This window comes from Bison bison, unplaced genomic scaffold (genome assembly GCF_000754665.1).
Source record: "Bison bison bison isolate TAMUID 2011002044 unplaced genomic scaffold, Bison_UMD1.0 scf7180017864326, whole genome shotgun sequence".
Lineage (NCBI taxonomy): Eukaryota > Metazoa > Chordata > Mammalia > Artiodactyla > Bovidae > Bison > Bison bison.
Window position 1 is genome coordinate 151304 of NW_011494898.1, and position 17550 is coordinate 168853.

Genomic DNA, 17550 nt, shown 5'->3' on the forward strand with positions numbered 1-17550 from the left:
AGTAATGTCTCTGCTTTTTAACATGCTGTCTAGGTTGGTCATAACTTTCCTTCCAAGGAGTAAGCATCTTTTAATTTCATGGCTGCAATCACCATCTGCAGTGATTTTGGAGCCCCCCCCAAAAAAAAAATTTCTGACACTGTTTCCACTGTTTCCCCATCTATTTCCCATAAAGTGATGGGACCGGATGCCATGATCTTAGTTTTCTGAATGTTGAGCTTTAAGCCAATTTTTTCACTCTCCTCTTTCACTTTCATCAAGAGTCTCTTTAGTTCTTTTTCACTTTCTGCCATATCTGAGGTTATTGATATTTCTCCCGGCAATCTTGATTCCAGCTTGTGCTTCCTCCAGCCCAGCGTTTCTCATGATGTACTCTGCATATAAGTTAAATAAGCAGGGTGACAATATACAGCCTTGATGTACTCCTTTTCCTATTTGGAACCAGTCTGTTGTTCCATGTCCAGTTCTGTTGCTTCCTGACTTGCATACAGATTTCTCAGAAGGCAGGTCAGGTGGTCTGGTATTCCCTTCTCTTTAAGAATTTCCCACAGTTTATTGTGACCCACACAGTCAAAGGCTTTGGCATAATCAATAAAGCAAAAATAGATGTTTTTCTGGAACTCTCTTGCTTTTTCAAAACGGTATAGTGGGGAGAGGGTGGGGAATAAATTAGGAGTTTGGTATTATCAGACTCACACTACTATATATAAAATAATGAACAAAAAGACCTACAATGGCATAGGAAACAATCTTGTAATAACCTATAATGGAAAAGAATTTGATAAAAAAATATATAAAACTGATTATATATACACAGATAAAATGAATCACTTTGCTATACACCTAAAACTAACACAACATTGTAAACTAACTGTATTCTTTTTAAAAATGGTTTAAGTTTTCAGTCTGTGGCCTTGTTACCAGTTAAATTTTTACCTTCATTTTTTTCTTTTTCATTCTGAAGTGCTGATTCTTCTAAGATTAGAAACTGATCTTCCTCAAATTACCTCCTTTCTCTTTCTCCTCACCTCTCTCCCCACAATACAGCAATAGAGTCAACCTATTTTTTAACGGTTAGTCACTGAAGTCTACTATATGGATCCCTTACACAGTTTTAGAAATCAGGAAAGATTTGCAAGTGAAAAGGCAGGTGAGAAAACACAGGCAGATACCATCTTGGTCACAGAAATTCCAAGTGCTCTTCTATAAATTCTTTTAAAAGCCAGGTAATTAATTTGGAATCAGCATGTCAAGTCATTCATTTTTCAGCAATTAGATAGAACATATTTCCAAAAAATGCTATGAAGGTGGCCTGCTTCCCATCTTCCTGTAATGCCATCCTAGTTTTGTTTCCTCACACACGCTTGATGATCTCCTCAGGACACATCTTTTTGGACCTCTAGAATTTTAATCTGAAATTTAGCAAATAATCTTTGCTGACATTTTCTGATTTGCAATTCTCATGACATACACAGGCAGTGTAAGGCCAATCTCTCAGTGGCATCTTCCAATTTAAGACTTTGAAGGCTCTCTAGACTACTTAAGAAAGGGTATCTGCTTTTGCTGCATAAACACAGGTGATGTGCCTGCTCTGTCAATGGAAACTGCCACCTTTGGACACTAAGGATCCTTCTATCTAAAAAAAGACCACACACTTAGCCTCAAATATTTGCTCAATTGGATATTCAACGTATAAATGGACTTTCTTCAATTCAGTTCAGTCACTCAGTCATGTCCAACTCTTTGTGACCTCATGGACTGCAGCACACCAGGCTTCCCTGTCCATCACCAACTCCCAGAGCTTACTCAAACTCATGTCCATCGAGTCCATGATACCATCCAATGATCTCATCCTCTATCGTCCCCTTCTCTTTCCACCTTCTATCCTTCCCAGCATCAGGCTCTTTTCAAATGTGTCAGTTCTTAGCATCAGGTGGCCAAAGTATTTGGAGTTTCAACTTCAGTCCTTCCAATGAATATTCAGGACTGATTTCCTTTAGGATGGACTGGTTGGATCTCCTTGCAGTCCAAGGGACTCTCAAGAGTCTTTCCCAACACCACAGTTCAAGAGCATCAGTTCTTTGTGCTCAGCTTTCTTTATAGTCCAACTCTCACATCCATACATGACCACTGGAAAAACCATAGCCTTGACTAGACGGACTTTAATGGCAAAGTAATGTCTCTGCTTTTTAATATGCTGTCTAGGTTGGTCATAACTTTTCTTCCAAGGAGTAAGTGTCTTAATTTCATGGCTGCAGTCACCATTGCAGTGATTTTGGAGCCCCCCCCAAAATAAAGCTTGCCACTGTTTCCACTGTTTCTCCATCTATTTGCCATAAAGTGATGGGACCGGATGCCATGATCTTAGTTTTCTGAATGTTGAGCGTTAAGCCAACTTTTCCACTCTCCTCTTTCACTTTCATCAAGAGGCTCTTTAGTTCTTTGCTTCCTGCCGTAAGGGTAGTGTTATCTGCATATCTGAGGTTACTGATATTTCTCCCAGCAATATTGATTCCAGCTTGTGCTTCATCCAGCCCAGCATTTCTCATGATGTACTCTGCATATAATTTAAATAAGTTACCAATTGGGCTTTGCTTTCAAAGACACAACATGTATTATCTTTAGATCAGGGAAATATTAGTAGTTCTTGACAGTAACTAATTATACAATCATATATGCAATGCACTGGCAAAGTCTATTAACTCAAAACTCAAACTCAAAACTAAAATTTTCTTCATCTATGAATAACACATACATTTCTCAGTTTGGACCACGCTTTGAGGAGACTTTAGGAAACATCTCAGGCAATCCATAAAGTTCTCCCCTGCTGCTCCAGAGCAGGTTTTTGCTTACCCACACTCCCATTTTTCAAAATCTAGGTATGTAGGCAGTGCTTCCACAATCTTTGCTATATACACTTATCATAAATATAACATTCTAAAACTCTTAAAACATTAAAACAAATTTACTTTCAAAAGGAAACTCTAACATGTATTTTTCTAATATACATTAAATAAGTACATAAAATCTTTGTATGAGAATAAAACACATGATCAAAGTCTCAGTGAAACTAAAAATGGTACTCTGGTCTGTTTGGAGACATGTGTGGCCAGAACAGGAAAACCACTGCAATGGACGCTCTAGGTGTCTTTTTGCCTCCACATTCCCAGATGAGCAGAGCTGTTAGTTCTGCTGCTATAGATATACTGACAAATAATGAGAACCCTATGATTTAAAATGCTATAGCCAGGTTCATAATAAAATGTTTCAATTTTATTAAAATTTCAATCATTCCAAAAGCAAACTTTTACATGGATAAAGGGAGAAAGGGAAGGTTGGAAAGAATTTATAAACAGTATCTTAGGACTTCATACGACTTCATCCCATTTCTGAAGCAGTTTCATAATTTGAACTTCATAATAAGCCAATGAGATAAGAGAAATGTATAGGAGTCATAGAATTATTATTATCATTATTTGAAGGTCAGTAAAATAAACCAGTGTTAAAACACGATAAGAGAAGCTGGATCTTCAAGATAAAACTAACTACAATATCACCTTTTTTTCTTTTTTGATTGGAATTAGCAAATAAGTGATTCAGACTAAATGAGAACAAACTTCTGCCTTTTAATTCAAAATCACAATTTTTAGGTGATTTTTAAATTGGACAGTAACAACATAAAGCAACCAAACACTTAACAAAGTGTAAATTACTACTGAAAATCTCCAACTATTTTTTGTAGACTGTCTTCCAACTTGCCTACATGCTTAGTTTGTAGCTGTATTTTTCTTTTTTCTTTCTAGTGCAGCATATCGTCTTCTACAATTACCCCAATTTACAAATAAGCTAACAGATCAAATGATTTGTCCAAATTCATGTATACAGTTAGAAAATAACAGAACTGGGATTAGAACCTAGTTCTTTTTGCATATTATGAAGTTCTTTCTATTACACCATATTGTCTCAGAGAGAAAAAGAGGTCTCCATTTAAAAAAAAAGTCCACAAAAGTCTGAACCAAAGAAATAGGTCAATTAAGATGTAATCCTTTAGTTTATAGAAAGATTACCACCATAGAAGTCCTATAAATGTTGAAAATTTCCCTTCTGCATAATCAGACTTAGTTTCTAGCCTCCAGGAGCTCACATATCATTTGCAATTCAACAGAAATCTTAAGAAGAATGTATAGTTAGAGGCATAGGATTTTGGTCAATATCAAGTCAATTAGAAAAGAAAAAAAACATTTTGGAAACTGTAATGTGATCCAGCAGAGAAAAAATAATTGAAGTTAAAAACAAGCCCACAGAAGCACATCTGCAGCTGCTGGTGCTCCTGTATGCAGTTATATGGCCTGTTTATATAAGAAACCTCAGGGTATGAAGCACAATTACAAAACACTGCTCCAGTTTTCCATAAGCACAGATGCAGTGGGAAAGCAGCCTGCTTTCATGACCATGCCCAAGTTCCATACTGGAAATTGCATATGATTTTAAAAAATCTGCCCTGTGGTTCAGGATTTATTTAAGACAAATGTTCTTGAAATATGGTACACTGTCAAACTGCATCAAGAAAAGGTGCTTGTTAAAAATGAAGATTCCTGAGTCTCAATCAAGACTTATTCAATCAGAATGTCCAGGGGATGGTTTGGGACACGTTTTTTTTTTTTTTTAAACAAGCTCTCCTAGTGATTGATAATACAACACTAAAGTTTAAAAACCACTGACTTGAGGAGATATTGGATACTTAAGAAAATTAATTTTTTAGCCTCTCATTTTGATGTTCCTAGAGCCCAAGTTTTGTTTTTCCCCCCATGATCTCTTAAAATCAATCACAGTTTGGGTGTTTATCGAATTACAGTAAAACACACTAAGATGTTAAGGAGTCATCTCAGTGAACTTAGGGTTCATTTCCATCATAGATCCAGCTCATCAAGACATCAAGGGGGTAGTGGATATCTTTCAATGGATGTAGATGAGTATAACAGAACTCTGAGAAAGGTAGAAACAGCCCAAACAAGCTCACAAAACAAGTTTTGAGAACTAAGTTACGGGTTAAAAAAAAAGTATTATACAACAGCAGTTCTAGAATAGACAGAATGTCCTAGCCTATTGATTCTGCATCCATTTTCTTTACTAGCAAGATAAAGAATGAATAAGGTGAGGTGTATCTCTGATTTTAGCTACGGCTATTGTGCAGATTCTTAAAAGAATGAATGGATAGTCATCCATCGTATCTATTTTTATTCCAGGTGCAGTGTAAGTAAACATTCTAAGTTTGGGGGTAAAAAAAGTCATGGGCAATATTAGCTTACATAATGACCCTTGAGGGCTGGCTGCTCTGTGCATTTATTTCTGGCTGATAACTTGAAGAATTCAAAGAACAAAAAAAGGTGATACATACACAAACCATCAATACTGAGATGATAAATCCGTACATAGTTCAGGTTAGGAAGGTAGCATAATATTACTTAAGTTACTTATCATACTGAATTTATAAAATGTCTCTAATCATCCTCAGGTATCAACAGAACTTTTACAAGACCTGTAAACTAAAATTGCCATACTTTGTATATTTTTGTTAAATTCACAGCTGAGATTAATATACTCTGAGGTGGCAAGACAAAAATGTACAATAAACACTTTCTGGATGTTGTAGTTATAATACCAAGAGTAACGATAAATAAGTCACAAGTAGTAACTGTTATTTTATTTCTTGGAAAAGCATCAAAATCAAAATAAAATTAAGTTTATTAAAAGCAGAACTTTTTTTTACTAAAACTTCAATGCTTAAAAACAGGATCATCAAGCAGCATTTATCACATATTTTTATTCTGTTAAGTGAATCAGTAAAAGTTGCTTTTAAAAGAGATCCACAGCCAATGAGCAACTCTAGAAATACAAGAAGTTAGAGGAGTGAGAAGCAAACCACAGAGGAGAAGAATCTGAGACACTGGACAATGAATTCCTTGGCCTTTCAGAACCTCTGTCTCTCAAGAGAAAAGCTCATGTGTTTTGGCAGAACACTTCCACACATCCCATGGCTGACCACCTGTTTCTAGCTAGAGAAAAGTTAACTTTTCTTGGTAGTAAAATGAAATGTGTTGGGTGTCTACTACAACTACTACACATACCTCAGGAGGGTTAGACAGTCGCTTTTTAGACACAAAGAAGGAACCATCTGGCTAAAACATCTCATTTCTTTGTCTTAGGAATCCTGAAGGGTTAGTAATATTATCTTCAATTTACAATTGAGAAAATTCTAGTTCAAAGGTTAAATGACTGTCCAAGAACACCAGTGGTGAGATTCGAACATAAGTTTTATTTTGAAGCCCATGCTTTCCCCACTATCATGTGCTGACTTCCATGAGTCTATGGACCCAATGATAGACACAGTCATCCCTCAGTATATGGGGGGGCAGGGACTGATTCCAAAATCCATGGATGCTCAAGTCCCTTATATAAAATGATGTAATACAGTTAGTGCTCTGCATTTGCATGTTCAATCAACTTTCGATCAAATTTCAGTCTGAATATGGAGGACTGACTCTATGCTGGGACTGTTTTAAGGAGTTAGATTTGCAAGCCTGGAAGGGTTTTACCAAAAGCATTCATAATGGGAAGAGATTAACATCTTTCCTGCAAAGAAAGTTAGGATGGAGTTTCAAATATATGTATTAAGGGCTTACCATGTGTCAGGGTCTGGGAATACTGGGGTTGATCAAGACACAGGGTCCCTAACACTCAAGGAGCTTACAGTCTAATGAGGGAGATGAAGACACTTAACCAGCCAACAAATGTGTTTCAGATAATGATCAATGTTTTGAAAACATAGGGCAGGACTCAAGCAAGATGGATAACGGGAATGTGACAGCTGTTGAAAAGTGTGATCACGGCAGGCTTCCCTGAGGAAGTAATGTTCTTATTAAGACCCAACTGAAGAGGAAGAGGCAGGAACATCCTGGATGTGTTCAGAGACCAGCCAGAAAGGCCAGCAAGGCTAAAATGAAGAGACTCAGAGCATGGCAGGTGAGATCACAGAGGTGAGTGGGGCTGCATCCTGGCAACCCACATCCAGGGAAGGGCACGCCTCCAGAGCACTGCATGGGGGAGCGGCATGCAGGTGGCCATGGCTGCTTTCGGACAAGAGAGATGGCAATATGTTGGCATAGCAGGTTCGCAGTTCAACAGCTATGCCAGCATCTTGCCTCCTCTCCAGTTCCAAGTTACAGGAGCAACACCAAGACTCTTCGGTGTTTTGCTTTTCCAAAATCTTCCCTTCCACCTGAGGGAGGCAAAGCACATTTGTTAATTGAAAATGCAAACTGGTTTCTGAATATTACATCACAAGTCTTAGAGCATCCGATTTTGAAGATGTAGTTCAAGCATAGGAAGGTTGTGGCTTAGTTTCTTTTTTTTCAAGGCCTTTGATCTAAAATGAGCCCTGAGAATATTTACTGACTGCTTATGAGACAACAGGGGTGGTGAGGAGGAATTCTGACAAAAATTTTAAGCCAGTAAAGTCTAAAGTTGATGACAGTTAATTATAGGTGATTACCACTATATCTACCGCCCAAGGTACATTCCAGTGGCTCTCAGTACAGTTTTATTTTTTACTCTAATAACTCTATTGGTCAATTCCTGCCACTTAGATGTACTCAAACAATAACAAACTGTCACCATGCGATGTATAGTTCACTGCTTTATGTGCTCTGAAGAACAGGGCCCCTCTGAGCCAATAACTCCCAGCTGGGAACATAATCCAGGAGTGCATTTGCAAAAGCACCACTCTATGTGCAAAGATGTTCACTGAAACACTGATTTTAATAGCCAAAGAACTATAAACAACCTGAATGTCCATCAACATGATCGATATTGGCTAAATTATGACTATAAATTATGATACAGTCTCACGATCATGTATTTTATCATTCTTACAAAAGATCATAGCATAAAAATAATGATGTGGTGTATAAGAACTTTTGTGTAAGTGAAAAAGTATGCATAATCACAGACATAGCCTGGGGTGTACATATAAATTTCTTCCTGAAGGGTACGTGAATGCTTTATTATTTTAAATAATGTTTATTATTTTTAAAGTAATCGGGTGACAGCATTATTTAGTTTTCTTCTTTATATACATTTCTAATAAATATTATTTACCAAAAAATGAACCTAAGATATACCCACGTAAAGATAAAACATTCAGCTGCACAGTGCTACCAAGGTACAGCTAAGAAAGAATCATGCTCACTTAAACTTGATTAATATCTACTGCATTTGCCAGAAACAAAGCTTATTGTTTCCTAAGTCTGAAGCTAAGTAAGTGAACACACATTCACTTACCCATGTGTTCACTTACCCATGTGCGCTCTGTGGTATGCATTTCTAGTGGGAGGACAGGAGGTAATGAGGGTTCTATTGCACAAGACCCTGTAAAAATTGTCCTGGGGCTAGGGAACTGGTGGAAGAGGTACTAACTGAAATTCTGAAATTCTAGATTACAATTCAAGTTGACTATGATCTATTAATGTAAAGGTATTTAGGAATTTTTGGTTCATCAAGCACAGAACATTAGTTCAAAATTAATGGTAAATACAATATAGATTAGGTTATAAAATGTACCACTGAATCAAGAAGATTTAATTAAATCAAATTTCTCCCCAAAGCTTAGTTTAAGAATATTCCTAATATTCATAATTCAGAGACAGATGTAGATTAATCATTTTAGAAGGAACACACAATGTATTTGAAAACAATAATTCCCCGTGACTTCTTCAGATTCATCTTGCACATGCAAAAGAAAACTGAATGTCAGCAACTATCTGATGTACCAGTCAGATACAGCAGATACCTGAGAATTCACACAGGCTGCTTTAAATGAAGATCACTTCAAGGGAAAGATAGGATGAAATAATAACTTGTCCTATGTTCCTCTTCCTTATTTACTTGCATTTTTTTAAAACAGGAAGAAATTTACTTTTGTAAGTTCTCAAATAATTGCTCAATTTATAATTTAAAAGTCTAGAACATGGGCATGTCCTTCTCCTGTTAAAGAAGCTGCTGCTTTTTAAAAAGTTGGGTCCTTTTGCTAATTTCTCTGATGTATCCAGGGAATACGGCTTCCATCAAACACTGGTAACAGGTACCTCCTCACCACATACACCTTAAGACAAATTTCTTGCAAAAATACAGCCTAACCATGAATTATGTTACAACTGGAAAGCAGGAAAAATATTATGGGTACCTGATTATAGCCTTTAGCAGTCAAGGTTAAACTCTGAAAACTACTGTCAATGAAATACCCCGGAGAAAATGCAGGCCCTGTTTGTTTTTTCCCCTAAAAAAAAAAAGAATAAAAATAATGTTTAAAAACACCTCAAACCTCCTAAACCTTTCAGTAGTAAAATTAACAAAATAAAGTTTAAATTATGGAATTTTCAAACTATTTTAACTAACTTTAAATTCATTTAAATGAATAATCTGATTTCATTTTGTGAATAACTGATTTACAACCACTCTGGCAGCAGATCCAGCATGTCTCAGACATGAGGGGGACAGGAGGCAGTTAGCTATACCAGCTTCAATTAGTACTCAGATATAGAAAATGAGAACAACTCAATCACAGAAACCAAAAGAAAATTGTATAACTAATACTCAATGTGGTTTTTTCTTTTTTCTTTTCCAGAGCTGGAATACAGTCTACTTAACGCTTCATTAAAAGAAAAAAAAAAGTTTTCTAAAAATGGCTGGAGGTGGAGGGCTGATTATGTATAAAGAGCTAGAATGTCCTATTTTTCAAGTACAGTATTATGGAAAAATTTGTGGTCCAATCAAGAACATCACTGTGGAGAAAAAATAACATTCAGTGAATGTGTTGGTATTGCTTTTGGGAACAGACAACTTGACAGGATGTGTTTAAAGCTACTCCCCAATTGATAGAAGCCAGATGTGTGTCTGCCCTGCATCTGGGGAAAAGTCATGCATATATATAATTACATATACATTTATAGTTATATATATTTAATTATATATGATCATATATAATGATGTATAAAAACCAGGCTATATAAAAATATGTAACTAAATATAAATAAATAAAAATCATATATTTTAAATTTAGAAATATTAATAAAACACAACTGAATATCTATATCAAGCATCAGAAACAACCCCCAAGATGTAACCACTAAATTAAAGAGGAACTGGCAGTAAGGGTTGGGTTTTTATTCCTTGCCCTCCTCACCAGTCTCTGGCTTTCCTGCTGGAAGATCTCATTCACCCCTCTGCCATCCCCTCCCACCACACACGCACGCACATACACACACACACACACACACACACTGTGGCACCTACCAGGCTTGTTCTCCATTAAAGAACCCCTCCCACCCATTATAGTCCTCCATCCATTCCAAACTGCCTTTCCTCTTTGTGTAAGTTCTCTGCGGGAATAAGAAGAAATCTATCTCTTCCTTATACTGCAAATGATTCAAAGGCTTAAGCTTTCAAGGGACCAAACTTCTTTAGGAGATGCTGCTGCTGCTGCTAAGTCGCTTCAGTCGTGTCCAACTCTGTGTGACCCCATAGACGGAAGCCCACCAGGCTCCCCCGTCCCTGGGATTCTCCAGGCAAGAACACTGGAGTGGGTGTATTATACAAAATTAGTTTTTAGAAGATATGGAAGATGGTTTTAATAGGGGGATCGTTATCCTACAACTTTTTGTATAAAATAGGCCAAGATTAAATCAATTACTCTTCCAAATTCATATAAACACAGTGAGAAAGGAAGGTGTGGGGAGGAGGAAAGAAAAAACTCTCTTGAGGAAATGGTATGCACTTTTACATTTTTCCCCTATTTAATCCTCAGAAAGGCGCGTTGTAGTAGGTATTATTATCCTCTATAAAAGACTGAGCTGAGGCTGAGAAAGTTTAATTATCTTAAATAAATAGCCCAAAGTGAATCTACCAATAATTCTGTTACTTTAACATTTGTTGGGCATCTATTATATGCTAAAGACAGTGTTTGTCCACAATGAGTTTCCCAAGTTGGGGGAGGGGTAAAACCTTATATATTTCAACTTAGTGGTAAGTCCTATGATCAAGCTACATACAAAGTATACTAAGAGAAAACATGGCATTGTGACAGATTACAATCATGGCCTCAATTCTCCCCGTATTCACATCCTGGCCATGTAACTCTGCAGCACCCATTCTGACTCAAGTTACGTTAATAAGATAGGATGCAAGCAGAGCTTAAAAACCACTGTGAGACTAGCCTTTCTTGCTCTCTATTGAGCCTTAGCCATGAAAACATACCTAGGCTGCTCTACTGAAAAATTAGGAACATAGAACAAAGCCTTCCTGGCTGTTCCAGCCAAGGGCAGCCTAGATCAGACAACAGCCTGCCAACCCTGCAATGTGGGCATGCCCAACCAAGATGAACAGAGGTGCTTAGCTGACCATCCCTGATATGAGAGCAAATAAACACTTCTGCTGAACTCTTTTGGATTTTTTTTTTTTTTTTGGTTGTTTGCTAGGTAGTATTATTGTCTGATGACAGGTGACATAAATAATGATTATGTGTCTGGGTCAAAATTATCCTGAGAGCAGTGCAGGCCATGTTTCTTCGAATCGTTCATTTCACTAAAGGCATAGCAAAGTCAACTGACACCCAAGTTCCTTCTAGCACTCTGCTGGTAAATTGTAGGATTTCAGTGAATTTTTATTAATAAATGAGTAAACTTTGATCGAGCACTGTTTTGCTAGATGATGGGCTCCTTGGGGGTAGGAGGCAAGTCTCATTTATCTCTGCATACCCAGAACACAATGTGATAAAAGGCCTTTAGCAGAAAGGTCAGTCAGTATTTGTTGAATAAGAGAATAGTAAGAATATAAGTTATATTATCAGAGCAATGGGAAACTGCCAAAGAGCTGTAAGGAAGCAACAGCATAGACTTGTTTTAAAAATATAAGTCTTTTTTCTCTAAGTTTTAACACCTTTTATGTCTTTATTTTCCAGACTTGTGATTTGTCAAGATGACTCTGGCTGCTCATTAATGGTGAATGGATGGAAGGGGCCAGAATGGATGTACAGGGACCAGCTATGAGCCACCAAGGTTGTCCAGTCAGAGATGGTGTCAGCTTGGATTAGAAGAAATAAGAACACAGATCCCAGCTATACTTGGGAGGCAGAACAGAGAAAACTTGCTTGAGGACTTGAGGGCCTCACGAAGTAGAAGAACCAAGAAAAACCCAAAGTCCTAGTCTGTGCTCCTGATGGGAAGTGGTGACTTTCACTGAGATTGGGAATGCTGAAAGAGGACAAATATTTTAAAAATGTAGACTCCTAATTACAGAGATCATGAGTTAATCCAGTATAAAGCCACCATCTGGAACTTCAATGTAAAGAAATTTGTGGTATCAATTACTCCAAGACTGATGTTCCTTGAATGGTAAATTGTTATCTGTTGCACTAGAAAAGTTCATCTACCTTCTGTGGGCCAGAGCAATCTCAAGGAAAGCCATGCTCGGTCTTTGTTAGAGGACAAAATACAGCCCTGCTGTGGAAATTTCTTGAACTACATTAAACCTTTAAAGGAAATTAGGCTTAAGGAAATAAAGAGTGTATGTGACACATTTGAAATCAGTTTTAAGAGACTAAGGATGAATCCTTTCTTGCTTAACAAATTTTCCATAGACCTAAAAATTGAAGGAGACTTTAGAACATACAGGAAGTAGGCACTCTTGCTTTGCTCCCTTATATTCACCTTAAACTCCATATTCCTAGAATTTCATTTATTGCAATTATTTTTTTTTAATCTAATTGTTTAAGGTCATGATTCAGTTATCCCTTTGAGCACTGTGAAAGCCACCACACTGTGGTCTACATCAGTGTAAAACCACTGGCTTGAACTGATAACTGGCATCTTTTCCTAAAGATTTCAGTCCTTAACCCAGCCCTTAAAACATGTCCTTTATTAAATTTTTTTTTTACAACAGTTCATTACTTTATGTGAGCATGAGTCATTCTACTTTTTCTTGATTTCATGGCCTTGGACTGCTACCTCAATCCCAGTCCCAATCCCAATCCCAATTTACCTAAAATTGTGTGCTGTTGGTCTTACAGGGGCTGGGGTTATAAGAGACTAGGGACAGATCCATACAAACCTATCAACACTTCTAGAAACAGACTGGAGCATTCTGATGGTGGGTGAGCTATTATTTTCATGTGTGAAAATATGAAAATACAGAGAATGTGGATTAGTTCTAAGTTACAATGGGGATGAGTGACTTACCAGTGATAGAGGGTACCTGCAGAAGCCCAGCCAAGGGGAACCCTTTGACTACTGGATAGCCCCCGCCCTTAAAAATCTGGTATAGTGCATATCTTAAAAAAACAAAATCTTATAAAAATATTGAATCACTGTATTGTATACCTGAAATCAATATACTATTGTAAATCAATAAAAAATCTTTATAATGTTGAGTTTCCCAAAGGGAGGATGAATTTAGAGTATACTAAGTGTCAAATACTTTACATCTATTCTGTGATTAAATCCTAACTCCAAACTAAAGAGTAGTTGAGTAAATTATCTCCATTTTATGCATAAGGGAACTAAACCTCAGAAAGGTTAAGTAACTAGTTTATAATCACATTGCCAGTAAATGGTATAGCCAGAATCAGTATGTCTTCCCCCATGCACTGTATCTGTGCTCCCATACTGAATTCCAACTTCACCAGCTTTATTTCCCACCTACCAACATAGCTCTCCTTTTGCAGCTAGATTTATCTCACTATCTCCCTAGCATGTCAGAGACACCCCCAGCTCCACTGTGCTCATATTATTTCATCTGTCTCTGAAATATTCTTCTAAATGATCATTCTGCTTCACAGTTAAAAAAGGATCCATCCAAAAGGGAGCATTCTGAACTCAAAGAAATGATCCACCAAGTTGATTCACAGTAAATCTATAAATGACTCAGTCTACTTCTTTGTCACTCATCTTTGGGATACCAACTAAATATAATAAAAATATTAAATATGCTAGATGGTTACCTGTGAGCCAACTACCACCAAATTCAGACACAAAGAACACATTACAGGAAACTCTTCCAAGTAAACCAAAAACCAAGGGCTCTTAAGTATCTCCATCATCTATAAGTGTGGGAGAATGCTGAGCATTAGATGCTAAGTCTCCAGTTCTTTGCACCCTCCTAACTCGCCTCTTGGTTTACCTGGAAAACCAGAATTCATCCTTAAGACTGCTTAGGTAGTGCCATACTGCTGCTGCTGCATGTCATGATAAATGCTCTATTCTAACAAAGGAATAGACTAAGGAATGCCAAGTTATTACACATATTCACCAGAGGGTTCCTTCATTTTTGTTTTTAATGGTCCCTTGCAGGTGATTTTGGTGCTACTGGAAGACTGACAAACTGGTCCCAATCTGTGTATACTTCTGCTCTAATTAAAATCCAACGCCCTAAGCCACTAATGATGACAGGGCAGTTTTCAGACCCAGAGACCACCAAGGCTCCAAGAAAAGCTGGATTCCAGAAGGGGGCTTTAGGAAGGAATGTGGCCTGAGTACATCAAGGAGTCACTGCATCCAGTCCCATCACTTCATGGCAAATAGATGGGGAAACAATGGAAACTGTGACAGACTTGTTGGGCTCCAAAATCACTGAAGATGGTGATTGCAGCCATGAAATTAAAAGACGCTTGCTCCTTGGAAGAAAAGCTATGTCCAACCTAGACAGCATTTTAAAAAGCAGACATTACTCTGCCAACAAAGGTCCTTCTAGTCAAAGCTATGGTTTTTCCAGTAGTCATGTATGGATGCGAATTGGACTGTAAAGAAAGCTGAGTACCAAAGAATTGATGTTTTGAACTGTGGTGTTGGAGAACACTCTTGAGAGTCCCTTGGACTGCAAGGAGATCCAACCAGTCCATCCTAAAGGAAATCAGTCCTGAATATTCATTGGAAGGACTGATGCTGAAGCTGAAACTCCAATACTTTGGCCACCTGATGCAAAGAATTGACTCATTTGAAAAGATCCTGATGCTGGGAAAGATTGAAGGCAGGAGGAGAAGGGGATGACAGAGGAGAAGATGGTTGGTCAGCATCACCGACTCAATGGACATGAGTTTGAACAAGCTCCAGGAGTTGGTGATGGACAGGGAAGCCTGGCATGCTGCAGTCCATGGGGCCACAAAGAGTCGGACACGACTGAGTGAAATGAACTGAACTGAACATCAGGGAGACTGGAGTGAAGGTCATATAGCATGGGCCACAAGTAATCTGGGGTAGTGGGTGGCAAGGTGAACAGTGTGTAGGGAAGAACAGCAGTGATAACAACAACAGTGCTTGTCATTTGTTTCTACTCTATTCGGACACCATGCTCAGCTTTTATATATGTCATTGGATTATTTCCAATCCTCCTAAAAGCCCTGCAAGGTAACATCAACATTCCCTTTTTATTCTCTTTATAGAGAATATATAAAACTGATGCCTTCTAACCTAACGCCAATTCATGAAAAGGAGTTCTGTTTTGAATAAAAACAATATAATACGTTTTTCCTTTGTACTTTTTCCAGCTGTACTGCCCTTTTGCTAAACGTATCTCCAATTTTTCATTTAGGGCTAAAATTTTCATTTTAATACCTACTTAGGGAAGATAAATATTAATAGGTGTTAAACAAGAATCAGAGTAAATATGTTTATTTTCAGACATTTCCTCTAAACAACTTGAGGTGTTCTGGAAAAGCTTATTAAAGTGTATGTTATTTTCCCAGTAAATGTCTATAAAAAACTCAAATAAGTTCAAGAAAAAAGAAAAAAAAAAAAACCAAGGAGAACAAAAGAAAACCTGGAGAACCAAAGACACAAGACTAGTTTCAGTGAAAAGGAGGCAAGTCCAAACAGTAAAGAACTTGGCTGTGTACTGAAGGGGCTGCCCTCTGGGCCACAGAAGCAACATCATACTTTAATTGTCATCACTAGCCTTTTATGCTGCTCTTTCTGCCAGCATTTGGTAATCTGATATAACCACAGGAAAAAGTGCTTACCCCCTAGATGGTGAGGGAGTCCTTGCCCTTGACATTTTTGTTTTTCATAGAACTGGGTATATTACTACAAATATGTTTATCTTTTATTACAGTGAAGATCCACTTACATATTCCTAATGATGTTTCTGCTCATATTTACAGAAATTATTTTTACTAAAATACCTATGTATATCTTGTTACTGATGTCAGCCTGTAATGACTGTTCACTCAGAAACTTAAACGCAAAATCAAAATAATTTCATTTCCTGATGACAGTTATTAACTAGTATGTGGCATTCTAAGGTAAACAAACACGTTACACTTTTAAGACAGAAAGAAAAGAGTTTTTGCCTTATTTATCTACAATTAGCTTTCTCTCCTAGAGACATAATTTATAAATACTTTAAAAGGGATGGACAATTTAACTAGGTAATTTCAACTTTGTTTCTATTGTGTTTGATATCCAGAAGAAAATGCAAACTATTCTGTTTACTATATTGCAAAGTATCTGCTACTGCAAGGACGATGACTTTTTAAAGACCTGAACAAAGAATTAGGCTGGACTGTTCTGAAAAGAAGCAAACAGGTGACAAGGTACTTTTCAAACACAATGGGATGGTTAGAACAGACCCAGGGGCACAAGGATTTCAAAAGAAAAGTTGGTAAAAAGAAAACATAAACCAAAAATACAACTCATTGCTCTTCATTTAACACATGAGATAATGAATAACAAAAATGTCTTCATATAATAAATAGAGTTTCACATTTAGACCTTCATCATATTTATTGAAAGAAATGCCTATTTTTAGAAATACTATTCTATTTACATTATGCCTTAGAAATCTTACTAAAAATTTACTCTGTAACTTAAGACAATTCTACTGAGCCATATCAGAAACATTAAAGCCACAAGCACTTGGAAAAATGTGTATTTTCCCAATAAATTTAAATATTAAGAACTACATTTATTTTTCATATATAGTAACCACTTAGAGTATATGACAGAATATCAATGAATATATCCTGTGAAAATACAACTCTTTGTCTCCTATCACATTTTTAAGCACAGATAATTGCTTCTCAATAGAGTTGAGACATGGACAGAGGAACCTGGTGGGCTATACAGCCCATGGGGTCACAGTGAGTCAGATGTGACTGAAGCAACTTAACACACAGCACGCACAGAGCTTTATCACTCAACTTCTGATTTACAAAATGTCTTAAAAGCAGCATAACTATGAGCAATTTTGTCCCAATTTCTGTATCAGAAGATTAGACTCCAATCTTCCAGAGAAGAAGCTAACTTTTCATTTCCTCCGCATTTCATGATCAGTGAGGGTACAAGCCTGGAACTGATGCTAAGAAAATTCTTCTCCTTTCTGGGAATTTTAGGGCTTTCAGAGCTTCCAACAGAACATGGGTTCACAAGTCCTTGCAGTTTACTAGAATCCTTTGAACTTTAAAAAGCTGACTCTTGGACCTCAGAGCACAGTGAATAAATCAGACTT

General features: G+C 37.1%; 1 protein-coding gene across 1 annotated transcript in view; it reads right to left on the minus strand.

Moving 5' to 3' along the window:
• Nucleotides 1-7208: 7208 nt before the first annotated feature.
• The window catches only part of LOC104998264 (keratin, type I cytoskeletal 9-like), a 30615-nt gene continuing 20273 nt past the window's right edge, over nucleotides 7209-17550 (minus strand). The window contains exon 4 of the mRNA XM_010853345.1: nucleotides 7209-7279. Within this exon, the coding sequence (XP_010851647.1) occupies nucleotides 7221-7279 (59 nt within the window). The 3' untranslated portion in view covers nucleotides 7209-7220. The remainder of the gene's footprint in view (nucleotides 7280-17550) is intronic.